The sequence below is a fragment of the Anser anser genome (genome assembly GCF_964211835.1).
Source record: "Anser anser genome assembly, chromosome: 7".
NCBI lineage: Eukaryota > Metazoa > Chordata > Aves > Anseriformes > Anatidae > Anser > Anser anser.
Window position 1 is genome coordinate 34,089,514 of NC_139727.1, and position 16,307 is coordinate 34,105,820.

General features: G+C 39.5%; 1 protein-coding gene across 1 annotated transcript in view; it reads left to right on the forward strand.

Moving 5' to 3' along the window:
• The first annotated feature begins 3,650 nt into the window (after positions 1-3,650).
• The window catches only part of LOC310902324 (uncharacterized protein), a 40,511-nt gene continuing 27,854 nt past the window's right edge, over positions 3,651-16,307 (forward strand). The window contains exons 1-10 of the mRNA XM_083843679.1: positions 3,651-3,868; positions 4,895-4,943; positions 6,435-6,589; positions 8,092-8,217; positions 9,590-9,769; positions 10,183-10,291; positions 11,417-11,536; positions 11,618-11,740; positions 14,180-14,295; positions 15,804-15,933. Of these exons, the coding sequence (XP_083699805.1) occupies positions 4,895-4,943; positions 6,435-6,589; positions 8,092-8,217; positions 9,590-9,769; positions 10,183-10,291; positions 11,417-11,536; positions 11,618-11,740; positions 14,180-14,295; positions 15,804-15,933 (1,108 nt within the window). The 5' untranslated portion in view covers positions 3,651-3,868. The remainder of the gene's footprint in view (positions 3,869-4,894; positions 4,944-6,434; positions 6,590-8,091; positions 8,218-9,589; positions 9,770-10,182; positions 10,292-11,416; positions 11,537-11,617; positions 11,741-14,179; positions 14,296-15,803; positions 15,934-16,307) is intronic.

The window sequence follows — 16,307 nt, forward strand, 5'->3', positions numbered from 1 at the left end:
TGTTTATTAAGAAAAAAATTTCAGATCTAGCCTGGTGTAAATCAGCCTGTTGAATCCAATCAATGACCTACTATATCTATTTCAAATACATAGCCTAGACTCTTACAATCTGCAAGTAACTGCTGTAGACAAGCACAAACAATTACTAATCAGCTCGTTATTGGCAATTGCATCACTGTTATGTGAAAATAATAAGACATGTCTTCAAGCTTGAAATCACTAATGCTTCTTGAATTCTTTCCTCTTCTAAGCTCTTCCAGGGAGAGGGATATTTTAACAAACTGAAACTCTATGCATATATGATTATTTTCCCCATTTTTTCCAATCTAAATTTGATGTTACTGAACTTTACCAAAAGAAAGTTAAACAGTGCTAGGACTAAAAGCAGATGCTTATCTCTGCTCTCTGACATTGACAGGGTACAGGTCTCCAGCTTTCTAGGAGCTCTAAACTGGCACTAAATTAAATATCATTGCAGCAGGGTAGTGGGACGTTTCAGTAATTCCCAGATACACCAGATAAATCCAGGACAGACCAGGCTATACAGAACTTCTTCATTTAGACTGTAAAAGGACAGACGAACCTCAAGGGAATGTTTCCTGCCATATTCCTTGTGAACCTTAATCATTGCTCACCCAGGAGTGTTTTGAGGTTGTAGTCAACCCAGCTAGAAAGCTAATAAACCAAGACATACGCACTCACATATTACTATGAGGAGAGCAAATAGGAACCAATGCTCTTAAATAACTTCTTCACTTTACTGGGGCAAAACTTAGGAACATTACATTTCAAATCTTACCATAGAATGGCTCGGGTTGGAAGGGACCTTAAAGATCATCTAGTTCCAAGCCCACAAATAGGGTATGCCATCTATGAAATCTCCAGGCTCACCTCAAGGAGTACAAGAAAAAATGTGGGCTTCCATCAGAGGTACAAATAAGTCACACAACAGAGGTTAGTTTAAATGGTATTAAAATATAAAGCAAGTGCAACTTAACGTACGGTGCACTCTCTCTAGCTAAGATGTATTTTATTCTATGAGTGATCCCAATGGGATTAGCATCAATAAAGGTATTAGAAGCTGGATCATAATGAAATAACAGCAGATATAAAGAATAGTAATCCCCTCAGCAGCATATTACCTATATCAACAGCCTGAATACATATTTCAACAGCCAAGCAGACTGGAAAGAATAGAAAAATACTTAGCTGTATTTCAGTTTTTATTCAAAAGTCTTACTTCCTTAGAGAAGCTCTTACAACTGATGCACTATTATCATTAATAATAAAAACTACTCATACATTATCCCAAACTGAGTTACACACTCCACAATGTGCAGAAGTAGGTAGGTAGGTCCCTGCCTAGAAAGTTCACCCTCTGGGTTAACACATGACAGGATGACAGGTGGGTGCAATTGCAGTTGAGGAACAAGAAGACAAAAATAGCATAAGCAGCTCTGCACAATAACTTACATGAATTAATCCCTATTTCCTTTATATGTCCCTATATTTCCTTATATATCCCTATATCCTTTTCATTTCTTTTCTTTTTTCTTTTTGATAACTTATATGGAGTGCACCTCTTCACAGAATTTTCCCTCTTACAGATGTTTCAACAGAAGGGAGCTTTCAGGAGACTGCACAAAGCAGGATATGAGCTGCAGAAAGAAAATTCTACCACCTGTGGCCACTTTTTCTCTTAAAGCAAAAATTCATGGACGAAACTTCAAGGCAGAAAGAATCCCATACTGATTTTGGTAATGGAAGACAAAGAGAGATGTTCATCTACTCTGGCTGAGGGGAACAAGCAGTCATTTCTCACCTCCTCTGAAACATGAGGGGAAAAAAAAAAAAAAGAAGTCAGCTTGGAAAAAAGATGGAGGCATGAATGAGGTCTATGGAACAAACAGTATCATGGAGAAGGCAAATACAAATGTCTTTTTCGTTTTCTTCCACACTACTATCAGGAGGCATGAAATGAAGCTGGCGGTTGCACATCTCAAAACAAGCAAAAGAAGATGTTTCTTTGCACAGTGGCATGATTACAAAGTGCAACTGCTTGATACAGGATGCTGTGCATGCTAAAAGTGTGTGTGAGTTCAGAGAAAGCTTGGACAAGCTTCTATAGGATGAAAGGGGAGAACTTTCTGGCTTGTTCCTTCCGACACGGGTCCCAAAGAATACTGAAGTAGCTAACCCAGTTACAGGGATATGAGTTCTAGAAGCTGACATGGAAGTGCTGACAGCTGACAATGGTGCTGATCTTTCCTGGTATTAGTAAACTAGCATGAAAAATCCATTTCATGCTTGTCTGCTGGAGACAAATAAGATGCCTTGCTCTCCCAGTAACCTTGTCTTCAACTCTGGCAGTGCTGTGCTGTCTCACTGACTACAAAAGTTCAAATGAATTTCACTAAATATCTACTTCATGTTCCAAGAAAAGCCTATAGAAGTTAAGCTCAACTGATGCTCAGTACTAGATAGACCAATGATTTATAAGGGCTTTACGGTTCACAAATTTGTAGCTAGGATGTGAGACAGTGATGCTGCCACCCTGGTTACCCAGGACAGTCAAGAGCCCCTAAATCTTGTAAGTGATGTGAAATCTTCACCATCAGACTGCTGTTGAGGTTCATGTTGCAGCAGACTGTTGATGTAGGTTTGGTTCTAGAAAGGCTTCTTAATGTAATGGATAACTCAATTTTCTTGAGCTCCCCAGAGAGCATATGCACCAAAATATTCTACTTACAGATAAAATCTGTGAATCCAAATTAACAATAATAATTTATTGCATCAACTAATAAATATTGTATCAACTATTGAATCAGCCTTTCTGAGTTTGTCTATAAATGCTTAGAGACGTGAAGACACAACCATCCACTCCCTGAAATTATATCACGGATCTGAGCATACCATACACTGTATCATCACAGATCTGAGCACCTGTAGTTATCACTGAATGCAGTTTAGGCCAGGATGACCTAGGGTAACTTGGGAGTAGGTTTTGTGTGTTTAAAAGCATTCCTGTCCTCTTTTCAAAGAAGAGTCAGGTAATTCATCCACTAGCAAAATTATATATGAGAGAACTATAAAATGAACAAATAACAGATGACAATGACCATTTTTATATACTTTAAAAAAAAAAAAAAACATTTTTCATCCTTGTCTCTTCTTTTTTGCTTTTTCTCAAGTAACAGCTTGAACTTTGCAAACATACATGCTAGTTGATCCCTCCACACCTTAGTTGTGTGCTGGTCAACTATTCAATAGGAATTTTAAAACTTTGCTTAAGACTGTAAAATATTTAAGGCAGGGCTCAGGTCCAGGAAGGATGGTTTTGCTTTTAGAAGTTTGGAGTAGGACACACAAGACGGACTCTGCTACATCCTTCTGCATGCTGCTGTCACTTGGATCCAAACCCAGCACCACGTGGAGGTGGGGAGCCAAGCTGATGGTAATAACCCCGTTCGTGGTGCTGACAGGCTGCGTGTTCACTGTTTACATCACACTTCCCAGTACTTTTTAGCTTTAAAAATAATTACCGATGATTGACAATAACATCCTATTTGACACTTTGCATTAAGCAGGTGGAGTCCCGCAGCAACAGGTCTGAACTGGTTCCTGTTATCTTAGTTGAAGCACTCCTGACACAACGAGAGCTCTTTTGGCACCAGCCAGCGACGTCCCAGATGCTGCCAGGAGCCCGAGCGCTGCGCAGCAGTGGCAGGGTGAGCATCCATCTGCCCTTTGCCTTTGTAGGACTGGCACAGAGCTGTCCTGCTTCGTGCCAGCCACTTCAAAGGGCTTCTGCAAGGCTTGCTGCCATCAGCTGAGGTGGACCCGAAGAACACACTTGAGCCTTGCCAAGGTAAAATGTGAGATACTAGAGCCAAGGAAATCAGGAACTCAAATCTTGATAAGGTGCAGGGTGTTGGGTGAGTGGTGAGATGGAAGCAGGACATGCTTGAACCTGCAGTGAGTCCTACAGCAATGAATTCTTGGCTCCTAATGGGCTTTTATTGACTTCAGGGGACGCAGGACTTATTGGAGGATCGGAGCCTGATATTAGTTTTCTAAGAATGAGCTGTCAGATTCTACAGCACATATAGCATGCACTTCTTACTTTTCTTCTCTTACTGATGTTATATTCTGCACACCTACTTAATACAGTGTTCAAAATACAAGTTTTAAAGTCAATCTGGATATATTTATGTCGCTGACTAATGGTACCTGAATAATTCTTCATCTTTCCTTTGAAGATAAGTTACTAGCAGTAAGACTATACTTAAAATACATTGCCCGCTTTACCTCGAAGTACTTGACTGGTTCCATTTACTCCGATGCTTACATATCAGCTGGTGATTAGGTGATCAAACAGATCAGGGCTAATAAGTGTACGTGGCTGAGAGTCTTGAAGACTCAGTTTGATCTTTGCAGTACAATTCAGAAATACAAATTAAGTTTGTTCCTGGGTTCTTTTAAATATAATCACTGAATAGTAATTCTGTGAATAACTTTTCTATTAAATGATAAAAGAAATTTTACTCTGTAAAAAAATGTTGTCGCAAATCCGTTTAAAAATTCATTTGCTTGTCCATAAATTGCAGCTCTAGAGGAAAAAAAAAGCTTTGTTTGTCAAGGTCAGGAAGACAACGTTTAAGAGATGCTAAGAGGATATACTCACAGTATTGCCATGGCAAACAAAAGGAATGCCAAATGTATTTTCTTGAAAACTTGCTGTCTTTAAGGAAATGTTGGTTCTTTTGGACCCAGCTCATTATGTGTGAAGCTCTCCTGTGGTCACTATGACTCTTTTAATGGATCAAGGAAAACCCTAGGTGAATTCCAGATTCAATTTTTAATTGGGTCTGAATTGCGTTTTTATTTGCTTTAGATGTTTGCAGTCTGGATCACTACTCTTTTCCTTCTTGATGCAGCCACAGGTAAGACACACAGTTGATAAAGTCTATAAACAGTAAAAATTGTTTTATGCAACTTACACCACAATAACTATTTTTTAGAAAAAGAACATGCTTTGGAATGGATATAATAGACTTCTTCATTAGGAGTAACGAGTTCTGTCTTGTCTTTGCCATGTTTAACCTATCACTCTTTAATTCTGCAAAGGCTTTTGGAGATAGCAAACAGAAAAGGAACTAGAAAGGTTTTTTAATGTACAAATGGGTTCTAAATTTCTCCCAGAACTGTTTTCCCCACCCACCCACAAGCATTTATGGTAGCTACAACAACTTGTAATGCCAGTCTAGGCGCTTACTCTGCACAGCACTGTGCGGAGAACAAGAAAAATAGTCCTGGTCCAAAACATCTCTTTACCAATAGGGGTGGATGCATGGGGAGAAAACAAAGAGTGAAACACAATCCAGAAGTTGCCTGGCATCAGGGGAAAAAACAAAACAAAACAGCACAACTTTGAAAATGATTGAATCACTTGTGGAGTCCTTGATTGCAGCTCCACAATCAAATTTTCTCTTTCTCTGAATGTATTTCCAGCATATAATACATCAGAATTTTGTACAAACTTACAAATAGAGTAAGCCATGGTCTGATGTATTCTGACTCCATCACCCATCCATGGTAGCAATAGCTTCTCTTTGTTTTCAGTGTCTTTTTAATAGCCATAAAAACGTGGGATTTCACAACTATTGTGCTATAATGGTGGATAAGGCTGACATTTAATGGCAACACCCACGTGTCATATTTACATCATTGTTGTATTAAAGTCACAACAGAAATTGGGAAATTCAGCCACAAATCATACTTCCTTAGTCTGTACTTTGCTCTAGGCTTCCACTCAGATTTTACTCCATTGCTTCCACTAAATCCTTGATGATTAAAAAAAACAAGAGGTGGTTTACATAAGTGGTGGAGCAAGCAGTGGTGTATATTTTAATGATTGGGTGTTTTCTGTTGCTGGGTTGTTTTTTGGTTTATTTTCTTGTGTTATTTTAACTCCTTCTTTAATTCTTTCACAAGAAGTAACAATTTAGATAATCCGTGGAGCACTAGCACTAAATTGAAGGAATTCTCTGAGCTGGCAGCAAAAGTTACCAGCAAAAGCTCATCAAATTCAGTTTGATCTCAATATACAGAAAAGATCAAGACTTTTTTTTTCCGATAGCTATTTTAACAATATGTTTGACAAAACAAATACTGCTTTCTCCTGAGCTCACCTAACTGAGCTCTAGGCAATGTCTGGAACAGGAATGGATCTTCACTTTCAAGTCCCTGCTAAATGCACAAGGCATAAAAGCACAACTGAGCCCTTAATGAAAGTGGACACAGGTGCCATGCTAATCTGAACCAGCCGTTTTCCACTTCCCTGCTATAAACACTGTCCTGCCAGCTTCTTGTAAAGAGGCAGCAGCCTGGCGTGCTACATTCCCAGAACACTAACATTGTTCATTGTGTCCCAGGAAGGGAAGTGTGCTACGAAAGGCTTGGATGCTTTACCGATGATCCCCCTTGGTCTGGGATCCCAGGCAGAGAACTGGCAGGCTTGCCCAGCCCTCCAGCAGCTGTGAACACCAATTTCCTCCTTTACACTAGAGACAACACCATGAAATACCAAGTAAGAAACTGGTTTGCTTTAAATATTGACAGTCTACTACATAGTCAACAGATTATACGGACTGCTTTGTTCCTCCCAGGAAAGGCTCCGGTCCATATTACACATGTCACAACCAGTCCATCCCAATTTTCTTTCATCTCATTTCTTTTTCCTCACATCAGCTCTCTGATGGGCCAGGTATAATTGCAACATCTTACTAACTTGCAGTCTTCTAACACAAGTCGTCAAAGACATTTTGCATTTATTCTATGTACTTCTCTACAATAAGCAAATGGCCCAAATTCAGTTTCAGTTTTATCATTACAAAGCCAGAAGTAAGACAAGTATAAAAGGAATGCTCAGTTTTGGACTCTGTGCGTCTCCAGCTGAAAAATATATTTCAGGCCCATATGCACGAATTGGGGGTGCAGTTCCTACATGATTACAGGATCCTTTTAATGATACATAATTAGTCTCAGAGGCTCTGCTCATGTGATGGCCAACACTGAACCCTAAGAGTAGGTAGGTAGTTAAGAGGGAAGATTAGGAGAGAAAGTAACTGCGCACCAGAGAAGGGAAGGAAAATGGGATGAAAATTTAAAGAAAAGCTTAGAAAGGAAAACAAGAGACTAAAGAAAAAAATGAAGAAGAGAATGACCATCCCTGTGAATTTTACTTGGACAAAAAGCAAGGAAAAATTAAGTAATTTAATGTGAAAAATGAGAAGGGCTGCTTTGTTGTTGCTGGTTTATGATAAATGAAAAAGATTTCACAGATGGGTTTGTTTGTTTGTTTTATAAATGGTAGTCACAGTGGAGACTTTTAGTGATTTCTCCTCTCTGAGTCACCTCAGACATCTCTGAGTCTGTGAGCTTTCAACCTGAGTCAATCTTTCACAGGAGGTGAGATGTGCTCTAGCTAGCGCATGGCATCCCTTTTAAGCTTACCAAGCTATAACAAAAAATAAGTGCCAGTTTTCAAAAGGAATGCATTATTCAGAATTCATTTTTGAAGAAAATAACGCCTTCCCTCTCCATAAACCCCAAAATATCTACAGCCTTTACTGTCAGCCTGGTGGCCTTTGTCATGCTGTCTAGACTAGCTTTAAGATAATATATGAGTAAGCTTGGAATGCAAATCTTATCTTAAAGAGAAAAAAAAAAAGATACAGATTCAAAATCAACTGCATTATACCTTGTAGAAAACACTATTTTTTATATTTTGGTTATGATTTTTGATAAAATATTTTATTTATACGATGTGTTGTACCTGTATATCTCAAAGCATTGTGCAAAGGATACTGATATCATTAGTTCAACTAAATAGAAGTTGAATTTGTTGAAGCTGTTTAGTGAGATTCCCCAGCAAGGCAGTTTAGGACCAGGAACAAGACCCATCTCTTCAGAGCCCAGAACAGAACTATGCTCTAAATATTGGGATACTCTGCCCCATATCTAACTGTGCGCTTGTACAGAGCATTCACATTGTTATTGTTGTTGTCTTGTTTGTTTGGTTCAACACAGAAAATTTCTCCTTCAAATCCTTCAACTATCAAAGCTTCAAATTTTCGAGCACACAGGAAAACTCGCTTCATTATACATGGCCATCTCGGTGGAGTGGACCTCCCCTGGATATCAAACATGTGCAGGGTATGGTGTGATTACTGTCTGACAGTCGTCGTACTTGTATTTGAAAGTGAAAATATCCATAGACATTCCCCATTAATTGGCTTATGAAACTTAACTTCTCTGTTTTCTTTTTAATTCTGGGAATATATGAGCAGAAAAATCCTCGGAATCAAGTTCAGTTTCAGAAAACTGCCTGCTTGTTCCTAGCTATAGAGCACTTCAGACTCCTACTTAATAGCTTTTTGCTGCATTCACCTCCACAGTGAAAGCTATAATTGATTGGTTTTTCAATTCCTTGACAATAATAAAGGAATAAAAGAGGTCACTTTTTTCACCTCAGCAAAAGTTCAAAATAAACATTTCAGATCGAGTGAGGCATTTGATCTACCAAAACTAAAATGTTTTGTTCAGCAGATTGGTTTCATTTTATTTAGGAACATGGAAAAAATGAAATTGTTTCAAAATGAAAAATCAGAAAGTTCACTTGCCAAAAGTCTCTAAGTAGAATAGTTTGTTTAAAATACTTGGATTCGTGGGCTGAGCATTTCAAGCACATGAACGTGAATTTATGAATCTCATTAGACGATCTGAATGTATAAATTTTGAAGAATGGAGCTTGGACAATAAAAAAGAAATCACTCAATCCTCTTTTTCTAACTGGGGTAACTAAGACAAGCTGATATTCTAAAACCAGGAACAGCAGCTGGGAAGGAAAACAGAACTGAAACCAGCTGTTAGACGCCTTTATGCAGTGTTCAAACCTGCCTCCAGTCTGCCTCCTTGTGTTGGTTCTACAGTATTAATGGGAAAAAATGCTCTAAAATATATCCTTACCGGTCCCATAAACAAAGCAGGTGCATATAGCATCATTTTGCTATGCCACTTTCTGAGTAATGGAATGATGCAAAATCTGAGTTTCTAGGATGATATTAGAAAAACACACTACTAGAAAGAATCCCCTAAGAGCTGTATAATTTTATTTGCTTTAAAAAAATAATAATAAAAAAAAATCACTGGCCAAGTCCTGATGATATATCTCCAAATTACTCCCGCTATGCCCCCCTTGTGTTCAACACACCACTGACAAGAATAACTACTGCATAGAGTACTCTATGGCAGCCTGCTTTCTGGCCTTGCGGACTGGAGTCAACAAGTTGCTCCACAGGCTTCTGTAAAACAGTGTGCAGAGAAGACAGCAGGAGAGCAGAGGGGGAGCTCAAAAGAGCCTCGTGATGGGAGCAGCATGCCAATTCTGCAAGGGTGGGATGCAAAAATCTAAATGCACAGAACTACAATGAGAACCCCCAGGTAGAGCAAAACGAATGATTATTTGCGCATAACCTGGAAGAGTTGTGCTTCACACTTGTTTCCTTCTTCTTTTCACACCCAACAGTTCATGTTTCATGTTGAAGATGTAAACTGCATTCTGATTGACTGGACGGGTGGCTCCAGTGGCTTGTACACTGAAGCAGTTAACAACGTCCGCATCGTGGGGGCTGAGCTCGTGTATCTTGTGAACCTTCTCGAGGTACAAGTACCCATGGAATGTGAACACCAGCATGCAGTCTGTATGGTAAAGCCTGTGGTCAAGGTGGCATCTTTAGATTTGATGTGATGTAGTCAGAAAGTACAGATGCTCGTGATGGCCTTTTTTCTGGATGAGCCATCTGGCTGGAGACTAGGAAAATTGGCAAGGAGAGGAGCAGGAGTCAAGGGCCAACATGACTAAAATATCCCTCCACGGGCCTCACGCCCTGCCTCCAGCTACAAGCGGATGGCAGCACAGAGAAGCGATTCTCCCACAGCCACCCAAAGCCACACTTTCCCCACAGAGGCTCAGCCGAGCCCAGCGTGCCAGCAGCACGTGGCCTCCTCCTCCTGCCGGAGCTGGGTGGTGGAGCACCTCCATAGCACCACAGCCGCTTTATTCATACCTTATTTCCCATTTAGCACCTTTGTTTTTTCCTTTCCGTACATCTTTCACAGAAAGACTACGGCTACTCTCCGGCCAACATTCACTTCATTGGCCATAGTCTTGGAGCACATGCTGCAGGGGAGGCAGGGAGACGGAAACCTGGCATTGGAAGAATAACAGGTACTGAAGCTGTTTCAGCTGCAGAAGCTTTATATTTTAATGCAACTTAAGAGAACCAGAGAGTCACTGCTACCTAACGAACACGACGCAGACTGCACTATGTTGCTTTGCCTTAAGTAACAGGATACAGCCAGCGTGACTGCACACAAATGAAGCCATGCCCTATCCCATGCCATTTCACATCACCAGTCACAGCCCTGAGAAAGGCTGGACAGCAACAGAAAGGTTTAACTGTCCCTACTGTGGCTAAATATATGTCACTTTGCATAGATCATATTGAGTCCCTGAGAACATGCTGCCTATGATTTTTAGCTATATCGAAGAGCAGGAAGAAAATACCGTATTACATCTGGAATAACAGACTTGTAAATATGTTAGCAACTCATTATCATATTTGGTTTTAAAAGCCCGCTCTAACATGACTTTTCAGCAGTTAAGATTGAAAATTTGAAATGAAAAACTAAATACCCCTATATTTACTGTGTCGGGATGAGACAATAAATAGCTGTGGGCACCCTCGAAAGGAAGAAAGCTATTATCTTTATAGCTACGCAGGGAGGCACAATATCATGACACACTCCCACATCACATCTGTTAAAGGCTCAGTATTTTCTGCTTTCCTTTCTCCTCCAGTCAGTTCTTTGCTTTGCATAGACATTTCTTTGACTAGGCTGTGTGCAATTTGGGGAAAATGGGATCAGAATTTTAGGCTACAGAGAGAGCTCAGTGAGCCTGAAGTGGAGGACAATGTTTTCAAGCAAACTGGCTATTTCAAATAAATTTTTGACCAGATAAAAATTCTCAGACAAATATGCACGGTTAGAATAACATACCAAAATTTCACATCTTCTGCTACTATTAAAAAAAAAAAAAAAAAACACACCTCTTCCTATGACACTATTCCCCAGTAGTAAGTCAACCATCCATCCAATTTTTACCGTGTTGCCTCCAGCCACAGTTCTATTAAAACCCCACTTGTTTGGACGGCTGTCCTACATCCACAAAATAGATTTTTATCTTAGCAATAAAGGTAGAAATTTAATGACATATAGTGTATACACATCACATGTGATGACAGTAAATAAGTTATTGTTTACTTAACCAGTCGCATCTCCTTTCATTGAGGTTTGGATCCAGCTGGGCCTCTTTTCCAGTATACTCCTAACAAGGTTAGGCTGGATCCTTCAGATGCAGAATTTGTTGATGTAATTCATACTCACGCTGGTCATCTCTTCTTTGACTTTGGTAAGTTTTCACACAAGAGCCAACACATACACAAAGGCATATCAGAGAGTGATCAGCCTTCAGTCATTTTACATATTTCAGCTCCTGGGATTCTTCAGACTTGTGGCCACCTGGATTTTTACCCGAATGGTGGGAAGAAAATGCCAGGATGCAAGCAGCTTCGAGTACCTCCCACAGCTCGGGATATCAATGACCTTATGAGAGGTAAGTATATTGTAAAGAGGTAATGTGCCACTATAAGCTGTAGTTTGAAGGGCTAGTTTGCAGGCTAGGCTAAGGTAAAGCCTTTTGAATGTATATATTACTTATATACCTCAGATTTGGGGTAGGGAGAGAATGCTCAAAAATGAAAGATTTAAAGCTGTCTGTGAAATACCCATACATATATGGGTGTTTATACACCCGTGGGTGTTTGTACATAATGTACATATTTATACACCCATGGGTGTTTATAAATAATATACACGTACGTGTATGTATGTGTATGCGTATCAATATACTAATTAAGGAAAACTCCAGGTGGAAACCTCAGTCAAAGCACACAGACTTGTTCACCAGCCTGTTTTAAATGTCTGGCACTGACCTCTGTGGAAATTCCACGCACAAAGGGCCAGTGAAATTCATTCCAGGGTAATCCAAAAATGAGTTTTTAAAAATCTGAGCTTCCCTTCTTGCTACAAAGACATCAGTCCCAGTATTACTGGGGTCAGACATACTCATCCACGCCATTAGCAGCTTTAGTGTCTTCAAAGGGAACGGCACAAGGTTAAAAATACAGAAGATATTAAAATGACTGCTGCACTAGTAGTTCATGTTTTTCAAAGAAAGCTGGGCAGTTAATAAGAATTATCCTAGGATTGAGCCCAATAGACACCCCAAATCCTGCCTTCTGGTCCTACCCTACAGAAATAAGAACATACGTTATTCACAGCTAAATGTTTTGAAATCCCTACCACTAGTTAAGTAACTGGTTTTCATAAATGCTCTGTATCAGGACTGGTTTGAGAACTTAGTAACCCAAGCCTGAAAGCTGGCTACACGCAGAATCATTTGGAACCAAAACACCTTCAAGACTGACAACAGAAAAATGTCTCAGTTTTCAGCAAAAATTACGTATTTTCCACAGATATTTCACTAGGCTGCTTGCAATGTTTTGTGGTAAGAAACAAGCCCAGCTCTTCTGAACACAAGCAGATGGAGTTGGTTTTTCATGCAGCTTCTAAAAATAGAGACAGCCTTAACTCCTGCCTCTTGTTTAAACCTTGCTTTGTACTTATCTCTTCTGTTTGATAATATTTACATTTATGTAGTGCTTTTATGTTTAAAAAAAAAAAAAGCTTTAGAAATGCTATTTAGTAACTTCTTTCTACAGCTTTTGATGCAGGAAGGAGATGAGTATTATATTCCCATTGTATAGATGTCAAGTAAATTTGGCACTAGCACAAAGTAAGCCAACTCTAAGAGCTGGGAGTTTTAAAGTTAAAAGCACAGACCCTTCTGAATTAGATTTAAAGACAGAACTATAAAGAAAATATACTCAGGAAGCCTTGATGACCCGGATTGTTTTCAAGAAACACAGACAAAAATACTCTTCAGTTGTTTTTTTTGTTTGTTTTTGTTTTGTTTTGTTTTTTCCCCCTACGTAAAGAGCAATGTGTATCAACTGGTCAATATCAACCGGTCTATCTTTAAGATGCATAAATATTGATGTATAACTATAGGTGAAATTCTGATTTCACCAAAAGCTGTGCCAGCTTGCAATTACTTTAGTGCCTCCAAGACATCACCCTATAATCAGGCAAGGTCCCCCGACCCTGAAGCAGAGTGGAGCCTGCTTTTATAGCCTAACGTTGGTGTGTTTGATAAAGGAGAGGCTTTGGAACTCATAAAGACAATGCTTGTAACAAGTGACCTGTAAATATAACACAAATTGCACTTTCTTCTTCCCTGCACTGCCTGCTTAGGAATTTCACTCTGAGGGCAAAATGCACTTGTTTAGAATAATTCTAACAAAATCAAGGACACACTGCCAAACATCTTGCTTTTCAGAGCATTTCACAGAATCACCAATGTCAAATGACCACAGATTTTCTAGAGCTTAAAAACACTGAAAGCCACTGAAGTTAAAATAATTACTACAATTTTCTTTAATTCTAGAAGTGAGTGGAAACTGTGGTTTTACAAAATACCACATTGTGATAATGGTAAGCAAACGAAAACTACTTCACAGTAACTACTATACGCTTTGCAAATGCCGCAACTATGAATTTGTCTTACCCCTCCCCTCTTCTCGTGCTACAGTAAAAGCAGTCAAGGGTGCACGGAGCAGGACTGGAGGCTGCTTGGAGGCTGCCAGGTGCATCTCCACCTCTGTGAGCTTCTTTATGGGCACAGGGATACACATGGGAAGCACCTTGCTCTTCCCCATCAAAAATATTTTTGTAGTTGCAAGTGTGCTTTTTACCATAAAACCAAATAATTCGCACTTTAAACATCATTTAATTGTTACTGTTTTTTAATCCAAGACTTCACTGTATGTACAAATGCTTTTGAGGGAGGAAAAAAGACCCACATTTCCTGTTTTGGCATGGACTTTATGGTTAATGTATTGCTCTAATCTTTTTTATGTGGGCTTTTTCCTAGCATATAGATCTATTGGATGTGGACATAAAAGAAGCCTCCGATATTATGCTGAAAGTATTACCACTCCAAATGGATTTCTTGGCTACCAGTGTGAAACATACCGAGATTTTATATTGGTAAGTATCAGGTACATGTTTATGAAGTGGGTAAGGTTATCCCTTCTGCCCTCCTTCTCTTAAATTCTGGGACCATTTCTGCGCTCTAAATGATAGGATAGAGGATGGCTCTGCAGACCCACTGGCTGCCCTCCTCTTGATCACAGGCAGAAAATGGGCAAAATGTGAAAGCAGCAAACCCTAAGAAAGATCAGGGAGAAAATGAAGACAGTACATATACACACAGCTGGGTTCACCCTCTGCATAGGTCAGCAGCAAGGGACATGGTCTGGCTGAAGAACGTCCATTTAAACCAGTGTCTTACAAACCTGGTGGAACCCATCATCAAGAGGATGGCTGATGGATTTCGTAAATGTTTAAACATCTGTATAAGCAATAAGGAGCCACGGTATTTAGAGCAGGGGAGACAAATATTTATACAGCGCAGCAGTGCTCCCACATAAAACAACCCTCAAGTACCACAAGAAAGAAGGCAGCAGAATGTCCTGGTGTTTCGTGCCTGACATAACTAGGAAGCCAGGACTGGATTTGCTTCTATTGACTCACAAAAGGAAGGATTGCAGTACTGCAGTGTTGTGGTTTAACCCGGCAGGCAGCTCAGCACCTCACAGCCCTTCGCTCACCCTCCTCCTGCAGTGTGTTATTGTGGGGTGTTATCAGCATTGCTCTCATCCTAAGTCCAAACCTCAGCACCATGACAGCTACTAGGAAGAAAACTAACTCTATCCCAGGTGAAACCAGGACATGCTGAAAAGTTATTGCCTGTAGTGATTCTGCCACATAACTTGAAAGTCTGATGTAATTCAGGTCTTGAATGAAAACCAGAACCCCGTGCAATTTAGTGATGAGGGGGAAATGATTTTGTCAATTGAAGAATAACAACTGATAATGTTCATTTAGCCTTTCATTCATCTAATGCCTAAATAGCCAAGGATCCACAGATGCCACTTCTTGCAGAACCTCCTCATTATCAAAACTGAACTCTCCAAATATTGCAAAACCTTTTTTTTCTCCAACTGAAATTGAATCCCTTCACTGAAAATATACACGCTTAGTATTTTTTTAATAGACAACAAGACCATTCAATATTCAATCTACACAGATTAATTTCCACATACCAAAGCGACGCCCCCAAGCTTTATTATTCCCATGCTTAAATATCTTATCTGTATTTTACAGGTCAGGTAGTAAGGTGCAGCATACATTTACATATTTATTCATGGTCTCTGCAGGGACAAAAAGAATTAGGCCAGATTTTAACCTTTTTGTTTTCTGTTTTTTCACCAGAAGAAATAAGCAGACTGATCATCTCAACTCCTTTTGCCACCACTCTTTTAAATACTGAAGATAAGATATGAATTCAGAAACAAGTACCTGTTCAAAAAAGAAGAGAGAGAGAGAGAGAGAGAGAGAGAGAGAGAGAAAGCTGAAATATCCTAATTTATTGTAATTTAAGAATTGAGATTAAAATAGATAACTTCTTGTAACAAACACTTATTTTCCTCCAGGGAGCATGCTTCCCATGCCGAAAGGAAAGATGCCCGCTTATGGGTCATTATGCCGACATGTTTCCTTATAAAACTGAGAAAGAACAGCAGAAGGTTTATTTAAACACAGGGGCCCGCCCCCCATATTCTCGTAAGTACTGGTTTTGGATGATGAATTTAAAGTGGCAACAAAGTCTATATGAACAAATACCTTATACTTCTACAGAAATCAACTCAAGTAAGAGGTGCTCATGGAATTTCATGTCTGTTAGGAATATGGAATATCAGCATTATCTGGGAATGGCTGAGATAATTATAGAATTGATGCTGACATGTGACTTAAAAACCCTGCTAAATTTTGTTAACTACATGATGGCTTCAAAAGCTCTATAAAGCTGAAGGTGGGAGGAATTATACGCTGAAAGTGCAAGATTTCAAGTAAAGCTGCGCTGCTGTCATTGACAAAAAATCTATAAAACTAGATCATTTTAGGGTATTTTTGCAAAGTTCATCAAGTCATGATGA